Here is a 12,476-nt window from a genome sequence, read left to right on the forward strand (position 1 = left end):
GAAGCCTATAATGCGGTGGAAAATATCTCATGTGAAAATATCATCGGCGGAAAAATCCATGGAAGCGTATCCGGGATTTTAATTAAACGTATTTATACGATTTCAACTATAGGTTCGCCGAATTTTTTTCCTCGTATTTCAACGGCGACGTTCAAATCCCCCTGCCCCCCACCCTACAGAACATCGATGAAACTGCGCAAAATCTCACGTTTTCGCAAAAGAACATTAATTGTGGAATATTATGTATCCTATTGTATATGTTGTCGCTATTGTACATTATGAAAAAGGTACAGAAAATTGGCCGAGTCGTTATTTATGATTTCAATACGGAATGTCTAACTTTATATTGAAATTCAAGACTAAAGGGGAAAAAGTTTCGGCAAATGACAAAGAATAGACTGATTCGAAGATGGATTTACGCGCTGTTAGTACAATACATCAGTCGTCCGCGGTGCCATAAATCGACGTCAAAATGAGACACGCGTAATTCCACCATCTTTTGGAATAAAACTTCCTATCAGAGTTCCGGGATACTAGCCGTCTGTCGTTTATCAAAACAACAACAGATTGAACAGCTTTTGAATTCCATTGTTCAAAAATACTATATGAAACAAAGTTTCACGGAGGAATTATTTCTGAGACTTTGCTCTTACTTTTATTGATCAATTTTTCTATAGAAAATATTTCTTACTTGTAGATTCTTTTAGTATTGTTGCGTACGTATATTGTGGATATAAAAAAGAGTATAACAATATACGCATACCGCTTAAAAAATAGAATCGATTGTACCCATTGAAGAAATTTTAAATAACTCGTGCATTTTAACGAATTTAAATATCGCGGGATTATCGAAATAACTCGTTTCGATATACGTACAGATGAGATACACAGTTATTGCATAAAGTTATTTCGAACGCGTCTAATCGATTTACATAAAAAAAAGAATTCAAAAAAGGAAAGATGGGATTAAAGCTTTAATCTAGAGAAGCGCTGGTTCGCAATATACGAAAAATATAAAATATTCAAAATCGCATCTCTCTGTTCCATGTTAATAATAAAAATTTCTTAATCTTCTGTTCGGAGAGAACAGTTGCCATTACACATATTATACATTCAATTTTATGAAATACCTGTTTCTTCTTCATCGTCGAAGAAAATATTTAGCATAATACAAGAGAAAAATTGAATACATCAAAAAAGAAAAAAGAAAAAAAAAAGTAAAACGAACGGGAAGAAAATGAAAAAAAGAATGGATGAAAGATATCATCTATAGAAAACTTAGATAAAAATTGTTATCTTATTATCAGTAACAATTCTCTCTTATTTTCTTCGTACTTAAGCAATTTTCTACCGATAGGAAATACGATTCGATGGAAAATGACCTGAAAAATGTAGAAAAGTTAATAATTGAACAGCGATTTAAAAAATTCTTTCTGTTGTTGTTCGGAATAACCGCAATGAAAAACGCAGAAATATCAAGAGATGTAAAAAAAAAAAAAAAGAAGAGAGAAATAACATGGAAGAAAATAATGCGCAACGTTCGATACGTATTCGCATTGTAGTTACGCGTTCGCTACTAGCTTTTCATCGCGTTTGTACTTTTTCCTCTCTTTTTTTTCGACGAAGCCGTGTAAACATGACGCGAGGGAGGAAGCTTTTCACGCTGATGCCTGTATATAGAACGTAATGTCATTAGCTTATCTACGCCACGGTCTGTTGCAGCTTTTGAAATTGTGCATCACCCGCTCGAAGAAGTCGGAGATGGTTGACAAAAAGAGAAAGGGATAAGAAGAGTGAGAGACAGACGAGGAAAGAAAGGGAAGGGAACGGGTAAAACAGAAGGAGAAAAGGAGGGGAACAAATGAAATAGAAAATGGAAGCATGAAAGGGGAAAAGTTGGAAAATTAATTATAGCTCGAAATTACACGAAAGAGAATGAAAAATTAAGAATTAAAGTGCAAATTATAAGTGAGAGAAAACTGTAATAGAGAAAGGGAGAATAGTGAAGTAATAAAAAAGGACGAACCATGATTGTATAAATTAAAATAAAAGAATAAAAAGTATCGTAACAGTAGAAGACAGATTGTAATAATTCTAAAGAAAATTAGTGAAAAGGTAAATATATAAAATCATTTGAGAGAAGGAAATGAAAAAGACAAAAATAGAAAGTTAAAAAAAAGGAAAGAAACAGAATATAAAAGATAAGAGTGTAGAAAAAAAGAACGCAGTGAAATTAAATACAAGAGACTGATATCGATATAACTGTAACTGTAAAAAAGAAAAAGAAAAACAAAAAGAACTAGCGATTCTTGTTATTTATTCGAATGAAAAGAAATGTAATTATACAGAAACGTAGGAAAACAAGAAAACACGCTCGAGTACAGGAAAGAAAAAACGTAGCAGCGAGTAAAACGACAAAGAAGGGAAGTGATACAAATTTAGGAAACAATTAGCCGCAGAAACAGTAAAATGGAGAAGATAGAAATACAGAAGCTGAATGGAAAAAAGAAAGGAAAAACAAAGTAGGAGCAAAGTGAAACGGTGGAGAAAAAAGCAAAACGATGCAGAATAGAGAGAAGAAACAAAAACCAGGGAGGCAAATGGAAGAAACAGCGGGCGTAAAGAGGAAGAGAGTGATAGGGAAGAAGAAGCAGAAAGCGAGCCGAGCGGGGAATAGAAATGGCTGAGCACACGAGAGGAAAAAAGAATTTCAAACACATCCCGCCGCATATGAACACGACGCTCCCTTAACTCTCTTATCGCGTAAATTCAATTGCACCTTTCACCGTGCAAGCTCTTTTTACATTAAATCTTTTCGTGCACGTCCTATTACGTTTAATGTGCTTAACAATATAACTCGCCCAAAGGGAATGCTTTCAAGCTATCTCTGTTTTACGTCTTCGACCCTTAATTTATAATACGTTCAAAAGCAACCAGCACCGTTAAAACTGCGCCAACGAAATTTCCATCCATCAAATACTATAAATATTGAAAAATTGCATGAAATTTCGTGAATTTTTTTTAATAAGTCCTCATAACAATTTTTATCATCCTTTAAGAGTAATAATTTTCACAATATCCTTACACGGTTGCCAACGCGAAGAAATTTTAACTACATTTCTTTTTACGGAATTCTTATAAAAATTCCTTCACGGCACAAGGGGCAGACTGAATAGAATTTTCGATCAGACGCTTGCCTGACTTAGCTCGAGAGTAAAATTTTAATTAAATTTTTTACATACAAGAGTATTCATGTTTCCGAAGTTATACATGATGCTCGTCGTGTTGATAGCGTAGTATCGACTATGCTCTAAGTTGTGCTCCGTCATTCGCAACAGAAATACGAGAATGAAAAGCAAACATCCTTTCATTTCCTGATCCGTAAAAACGTGAAAACGACGAATAATGTTTGTAAATTAATGCTCATTTCATTGCATTTTTCAGACATGAAAAGTCAAATATTCTACGATATCAAAGACAAACAGAATAATACAATCGCGTTTATACGTGAAATGACAATAAACTGCGATTTCATTTTAAAACATTTCTTTTTATATCATCCCTGCTTACTATAAATAATTGAAAAAGGCAAAATAAAAAAATGTAAAAAAACATACAATTATCCGACGCAATCGTTATGGTATTGTTAGAAGGAAAAACATATTATATAATTTTGTATAGCCTTTTTGACGGCAACGGTAGATTCGGTCGGATACGTACATTCAGCGGATTCACGCAAAAGCGTAACGGATACAATCGAGACATTAACAAAAGTCAAGGCTGATCCGTAATTTTATTCCAACGATTACATATGTACATATGGAAATACATTAATACCAAATACGATGTGCATAAAACTACTGCAACGCTGCTTACGCGATAGAAATTATTTTTCGTTTTATTTATCTGTCCTCATTTATTTTAACTGTAATTTAAATACTAATAAACAATATCGTCTTGCGCATTGCACGGTTTTCAATACCCAATACATATGTAGAAAAAAACCGTTAAATTGAATTCTAAAAGAGGTATTGTGATACGTAGATGAGGTCATAATATTGATATGTTTTTAAGGCTAAGAATACTTATAATACCTAATGAAACCTGAAAGAGAAAAAAAGATAAAGACATACGTTTGTGCGTCAATGGAAGTTCCAATGGAGACTATAAAAGTTTTACATAATACGTTACGCTATTTTGAACACGCGTCGCAAAAAAAAAAAAAAATTTTTTCGAACTTTCCACAAACAGCGTTTTTTGTTTGTTTTTATCCAATCTCGAATGAGATGTTATATATTTTATGCATTAAGAAACGGTTAAAGCAAAACTACGGAGGTTGTACTACTTTCATATTTACTACTATTTATATTATTTATGTTTTTAAATTTACGTTCTTTTTTTTCAGACTCGTTAAAATTCCTTCATTTGTTATCATTATTTTATTCTATATTATTTTACTACTGTATCTTTTTCCCATCATAGAAATACAGTTAAAATCGTTTCTCTATGGCGTGTCTTTAAAACAACCGTGAGTCGTTAAACCTATACATTTTTAAAAACAAAGTGGTCTTTTAGGTGAAAATCTTCGTCCATTAACTCCATCTCATTTCGTATCTCGAGTGAAATTAAATTAAATCGTTTATATACACTTTACACGAGATTCTTCACGTCTTGTATTTTTAATGTATCCGCGCAGGGAGATGTTAACTTGTGAACTATCCGCTTAACAGGTTAAAGAGGACCCCTTGAGAGATTATAATTTTCGCTTACCAGCACAAAGGTTTAAGGGGTTCATTCGGGTTCGCAATTTGATTTTCGCTTTCGAGGTCCTGAGTGATTCTTTGGAACTTCAAGTAACAGGACTCGTATTTCGGTTGCACCTTTTGCATGCATGGTGCATGTCGTAGGAATTCTGAAACAAGAAAAATAGTAGAATTAATTTGCTGTTCCGTGAAATTCGTAAATGTCGACGTCGTAGCACGCAATCAGAGTATTGTTAACAGAGTACATTTTTGCAAAATTGTTCGTCTCTAATTTACTTGTGATTGATGACTTAGCTTTCTCACGCATATTCAACTATCGTTCTAATTTAATTTTCGTCGCAAGCACTTTGTAGAACGATAGTTCCCTAATCAAACTATTTTGAAACGACAATGTTAGCCCAAATACGAATTTCTCTTTTACCATGCTTCTCGAAATAATCTCATTTAATCGCTATTCAGCGCCTTGCCACATGTTCAATATGTATATATCGAATATTAGTTTACATTTTTATTACTTTTTAATATTCGTTTGCTATTCTGATGGTTCAAAAAAAATTATAATATTTAAATACGAGACACGGAGAAGATAAGAACATAGATTTTTCCGAAAATAATAAAATAAAGTTATTTAATCTAGATTAATTTTGGAAATAGTTCCATCACGGACGAGTTAGTCGATGGTTTCACGAAGATCTAAAATTAATAATCGTTATCAACCAACATCAGGACGAATATTTACATCGCCAGAAATTGGTATTAGAAAAACAATCGAGATTCAATAATAATCGTTCGAACACAAACTGCGGTGGATATATCCAAACACATACATACGCAAAAATAATTACGACCATATAGATATATACATATACATATATGTAATGAAGTCTCTTTATCTTCAATGTTGCTTCAGCAAACAACCATCGTTCATACATCGACATGTTATTAATTTTCCAGCGGCACGTTGTATATTTCCGTCAGATTCCCGCGGTACATCGAGCGAAAACTTGAATAAACATAATAACATTAATTACAGGACCAGCATCACAGGTAAATCGAATGAACGGTCCACCATTTCTGAAGTCGATTATCAATATTGACGTACAGGGAAACGTGGAAAACTGCGTACATATTTCTCGTGTGGTCGCATCGATTTTGGTCAGTTTTCCTTTTTTTCGTCTCTTTCGATAGCCAATTCACCTCTTAAGTTGCTAATTCTAACTATACACATGCATTATCGTGCATTAATTACGTTTAGATTGATTGTGACTAATTTTCTGATATTGAAATTTTCGTAGTAACGAATTCTGATTATTATAATTACGTAATATCTGTACATATATTTTTATGATTAGCGTACATCATCTCTAACGTATACACAATGTGCACATGTAGAATATCCATTCCTGTTTTCTAAATATTTTATCCCACAGAGCAATAATATTAATTTAGAAATCAAAACAGTACGTAGGCAATATATTATTATGAAAATGGCTATATATAATGGCCCATTATCGTACGCGAGTTATGAAAATAAAATATTGATGGGACAAGACATAAAAAGAGCCACTGCAAGTACAGTAAATGTTGATATGCAGTGAACAAGATAATATACTTATTTATATATTTTTATAAATAATAATTTATAAAAAGGATTTAATAATATATTTATTTCTACTGAATATCTAATAATTCATTCTAATCCATCCTTTTATAATATTTATCACGTTCGTATATACGGGCTAGAATCTCTTCACATAAATTATGAATAGTTTAAGAATTCTTATGCATTTATAAGAAAGTTGAAGGAAAAAGATGCGCGTAATATACAAAAATATATAAAATATTCAACAAGTATGCATGCTGCTCGTTGCAATACATTTCATAGGTAAAACAGCGTTCTATATCTAGCTTCCGCTTTTCGTTATTTTTATAGAAAATACGAATTTGTACAAATATCCGAAATTTAATCGTGAGAATCTACGATAACAGTTGAAAAATTTGTAAAATTTCAAAAATTTCTAAAATAACGATTACGTCGTGAAAAATGATTGTCTTTAGTGGCGAGGAACGGGGTTTCTAATGGCGGGGCTTTAAAATTTGAAATGATGCGAAACACGTGGTAAGTAAGTACAGGGATGGTATCTAATTACGTCAAGCGACGAGGACAGCTCGAACACGGGACTGTCGAATAAACTCGATCGTTCGACGTCGATAATCGGGCTCGTTACGAGTCGCGTACCGTGGTATTGCTCTTAACGAGGCGCTAATCGCGTAACCGATTTCGAGATAGCACTATAGACCGACCAGCCACACGGGGCCAACGCAGCTCAATGACCACTCGACTCAATAACGCGTTCCATGCCCTGGGGACTGGAATAGTGTTTAGCGTGTTTCAATTCGTGTATCGTCCGCGAACAACAGCGGCCAGTGAATCCGTTTCCTTTGCTTTTGCTTGGAGAACGGAGATACGTGTGTATATACGCTACCAAATAGTCGATTGCAGGCTAATGGTCGAAACCTAGTTTGACGTTTCGACAGATAAGAGAGATCATCTAAATCTTGATAACAAGAAAAATTTTGTTTCTTTTTTAACATACATGTACACAGGTTGTTTAACCTGTTCACTGGATCATACAGAATTTAGCAGAAGGTTCTGTAATTATGGAATTGAAAGGTAAGGAAGGCAAATTGATTTTCTGTAATTCTTGGAGGTCTTGGTTTGTTGCTAATGGAAATGATCGTAAACATAATTTATTTTTAAGAGCAATGACAAGAGATGAAAAATAATATTAGTACATGTATGTAAAAGTATATAGTTCTATGTCGATCTACGTATTTCTAATAAGTTATTGCTAGAAAATTTCTATAAAAAATTATAAATTAGATATATTGATATATACTTTCCCAGTAATTTTGCTGTTAAATGAATATACCATATATATATATATATATAAACTTTGTGACGTTGAATTAATGAATACATAGTGAACTGGTCTTTTATGATTTAGTAAAATTTTAGTTAATTTTGAAAATATCGATAAATTGATATCAAAAGAGACATACCATGAATCGTGAAATAAGTGAATAATATTCTGTGCTTTTCCCTAAATGAATATTAATGTGAAGGTATTATATATTATACAAAATATTAGCATTGTGATGGTAATACCTATTCGATTCATTTCAGCGTAAGAAATGAAATTTATTCGAATTTATACTATGTTCCACCCTTATCTCAGATTCCAAGTCTGTCTTCTGAACCGGATAAAAAGTTACTCTGTGTACATACTTAAAAAGCTAATTAACTTAGTCCTCTAAATCCTTCGTATAATATGCGGTCTCGAGCAATAAGAACTGACTTTATGAATTTAATACAGTAGGAGAAATCTTGCGTTCATTAATTTCTTTTCTTCTTTCTTTCTCAGTCTGTATACAGAATGATCTACAAAAAAAATCTCAGAACATATAAGAACTACGTATCATAGCTAAGAAATGTAAAAATGGTTCCAATTACTTCAGAAATAAAATTTAACGTTTTACGTTAAGTATTAAAAAAGACATTGATATAACTACAAATAATTTAAGCAAGCCAATACTTTAATGGAATTTATTTAGAGCTTTTAAGAACTTTATTGACTCTATGTAACATTAAAAACGAAAATCTATTCTTCTATCGAAAGTCGTCAAAAGTTTATTTTTATCAAGTTCATCGAGTTTTATCAAATATAATCAATTTTATAGAGCGAGTCTGGTTAAGAAAAAACACGTAGCAAAATTCAATGGATCACAATGTAGATTGTATCTACACGTTATCGTTGTAATCCTGGATGAAACAACAGACAACACATCTCTATGCGCAAACAATAAAAAAACTAATGTTCTTTTTTTTCGAAAATAATATATCAAATAAATCGTATAAAAGGAAACGACATAAATTCAGTGCTTTGGCCGGGGACGTAACTTTTTATTTGCGCAGTTCTAATACCGAAAACGGATAGATATCGAGTGCTCAATATCGCGGAGTTTTGTATCAAGCAGAGTTCTGTGTTAAAAATAAATGTTGGAAATATTATGCTTGGAAATTCCAATTTAAATTCCATGTAAATAATTGCACTAACTAGAATAGTTAATATGGTAGGATCAATCATACTTTGGCAAAATTCTATTTCACTGTATTAATGTTACTAATATTACAAAATGCATAAAGAAAACCGCTACCAGACAAAAATCCTATGAAACGTGTCACTGTAATAAATAGTGATCGTTATAATAATATGAAAATATTTATACAACTTTCTACGAATTAACGCTGCAGAGCAACGTAAAAAAGTGAAACAAAAGGGAAAAAAGAAAAAATGATTTGACTAACGGGAGGAAGCATAGCACGACACATTTATAGACGTAAATATTACTTTTAATAAATTATAATATTCAACATTTAATGAGACATTGTACGGTTAGAACTCGGTTTGTTTTTAAGAAAAAGAATTATAGTTGATTACTCCGTGTTAGATGGAATTGAAAAATAACACCTCTTCTTAAATAGATTACTTGATTCCTATGTAATGGAACAATTAGAAAATATCTAGTAAAAATAATCAACTTTTCATTTAATACAAAATAAAATAATGTCATTATCAAAATCTTCGAACTATGTAACACAACTGATAAACAAATAGCCTCAAACCACCTACATATTTTTGCAAATATTCCACAATGCGAACGAATATCGGCATAATTGAACAGATATGTAGATTCCAATAGCAAAAATGTATTATTCTTTGATAGCAGGAGCTCCTCACGAGGTTGACATTGGGAAAATGCCACCAGAAAGCAATATATCACAAAAAATGAAACTTATGCAAAAATAACGAAGCATAGAACGATCAGCATATAATTCGCGATAACATTATGTAAATTGAAATCTTGAAGTCCTACGAAAGACGCATTCTGCGATGATTATCACAGGATGCATTTCACGACAAAACTATGGAACCGTGTATAATATGTGCGAGCAGTTCGAATCTATTGGCTATTGGAGTCAATAATGTATTCGGTACTCTGGAGATTACCCGAATATCGACAGCATGCTCGATCGTGGCATCCAAAAACGATTGGTAATATCTCCTAGTATGACAAACGCGATGTAAAATCCATCAGATATTACGTGTACCTACTTATATACACGTGTGTGAATAAACGTTTGCGGAGAAGTTAATAATATATTATAGATTGATGAAAAAATTGTAGGAGGAAATTAAATGACCAAAGAGTTGTATGAAATGAGAGAAGCTACGTACGTAGGAAAATGCATTTTTTTTTTTTTTTTTTTTTTTTAGCATAAGATACTTAATGAACGATATTATTTTTATTTTTTGTCGTAAATAAAATCATAACATTCGGTGATTTAAACGTATTATAGATGCCCTATTTGAGAATGTTGTAAAATTTATATGCGTGTCATTTCATAGAAACATTGATTAAGAAACTTGTATAACTATTAACTAAAAATAGTTACTCTTTTGGCAAGCTGATTCATGTTCAAGGGTAAATTACAAGCTATTGAAACCAAATGTTGGTATGATATATATAAATAAAGAACAGTGTTAGTGGAACCAAGAATGAAAACAGATCAAAATGGAAGATAAAAATGTACTACATGGTGTAAAAAATTATAAGAATTATATACAATCTGATATACAATTTAAAAACAAGTAATAAATAATATAATAATGGTACAAGACTATGGTAAAACTATTAAACTTATACGTGCTAACTTATAATGATGATCTACTATTAGTTTCAATTTCAAATTTCGACTTATAATTCAAAGATGTTTCAAGTAAGAGAAATTGCTCTTCGGAAACAGATCAACAGATTAAAAAACGTATATCAATTGTAAGATATTCGTCTTAATAATTTTGTATTCAACCTGGATACAAGTCGACTCGAGATATTTCCACATGTTGATGTGCCAACCAAATATATCTTTAGAATTAATATCTTAGGCTGCTACAAAATTCATAATTCGACAACGACCCATTTCTATTATAAGAACAACATCGAATCAAGGAATGGCAAACACAGAAAAAGAACAGATTTCACACAAAGTAATAGCTTTGTGCCGCATGTAGACTTTCCTCCAAAAGACTCAAATATGAAAGGAAACAAAAATTTAATTAATTGTGTAGCTATGAATAGGTATTGTTGACAACTGGTAATATTGGTTAATTCTTTCAATGAAATGCTATTATCCAGAATTACAGAAATATCAACTATAAATATAACAATTCAACCCATTGCTCTAAAGTATGTAATATTAAATATATTATATCTAAAAATGAGATAAATTAGATTTGGCGTTTAAAAAAATATCCTGGCATCATGATATTTTAGTTCGGCAAGTATTAACGATAATAATATGGTCCTCTATTACGATATTCAATCTCAGCTAACATAGCGTCTACAAAAAGTTTTCTTATTCGATTCTACATCTCATTTTCAAGTTTAGTAGTAATAATAATAATAGCTAATTTTTCTAGCCATGTAAAAGTGTCAACAAATAGTACAAACTTTACTTCAATTTAATTAATCTATCAATAATTAATTAATTAATTAATATATCCTATAATACATCAATTACAAGAGAATAACAATGTACTCTATTAACACTGATACTTGGTACTGTACCAAATATCAGGTTGCCAAGTTCAATTCACTCTTCGAGACCAACTAGACAAGAACCACCTTATAATTGCATTGAGGTAATGGCAACAACGTAGTTATTCAACTTACCATCCTGATAAGGGCCATCTTGACACAGCTCCATGACCACCTTGTTGGTGCCCGCGTACAATGAGTTGAAGTGTTCCCTTTGTTTCTCCTGCAGACAATCCAAGGTGTACGTCTGGATGCACTTCATGCCAGCCTCGAAATCTCTGCAAGAAATAAGAAAGAAACTTTGATGATGCGACCATAAAAGTATAATGGTAATAAGGATCCGGAGAAGAAGTAGTACTTTCGATAGGATTTAACGTAATGTCGGACGAAAATGTACCAGCGAATTCGTTTCAACGAACTCCGTAATAAGAGCAATAGAAATTGTTTTGTGCACTGACGTCGGCAACGACGACGTTGAATACGCAAGAATATTTTGAGTCGACGAAAGCAATTTTGGTAATTATCTCGGTGAAAGAATGTCTCGTGGAAAGTTTCATCCACGACTTTCGGAGTTGTGACGATAACTAATTATAGTGAAGTACATAGTTAAGAATTTTTCCAACTTGCTATTAGGGCAATCGTGATACAAGAGCCAATTTGGAGAAATTCAGGAATTTGTGAAGAGGTAAAAGTAGGTTAATAAAGCCATATATTCTACTAGGGTTATAGCAATTATATTGATAGTTTTTAATTTCGATTTCTTAAGAGGATTAATAGTTCAACGAAATATCGCGAAGATCAATTTCTCTCGCGTTATGAAAAGAACAAAAACCGAATGATAGATAATTTGAATATTATTAGATATAATCTAACATCGTAAATAAAAAAACAATATGAAGATATCCGTGAAAAACGTCTAGTTCTGAGTTGATATATTAAAAAATTAATTAAGTTACACAAAATGGACTATCAATCAAGTTGATTTCTAAAAAAGAAAGAAAGAAGAAAAGTTTCTTATTCGACAAAATACTGTAATTTACTGTCTGACAGCTA

The 12,476-nt window shown here is 32.0% G+C and overlaps 1 protein-coding gene across 1 annotated transcript in view; it reads right to left on the reverse strand.

Moving 5' to 3' along the window:
- Positions 1-12,476, reverse strand: part of LOC100645716 — an 81,272-nt gene that overhangs the window by 14,849 nt on the left and 53,947 nt on the right. Inside the window, exons 3-4 of the mRNA XM_003396770.4 lie at positions 11,559-11,701; positions 4,771-4,912 (exon numbers count right to left, since the gene is read on the reverse strand). Of these exons, the coding sequence (XP_003396818.1) occupies positions 4,771-4,912; positions 11,559-11,701 (285 nt within the window). The remainder of the gene's footprint in view (positions 1-4,770; positions 4,913-11,558; positions 11,702-12,476) is intronic.

Source organism: Bombus terrestris, chromosome 7, assembly GCF_910591885.1.
Source record: "Bombus terrestris chromosome 7, iyBomTerr1.2, whole genome shotgun sequence".
Taxonomy (NCBI): domain Eukaryota; kingdom Metazoa; phylum Arthropoda; class Insecta; order Hymenoptera; family Apidae; genus Bombus; species Bombus terrestris.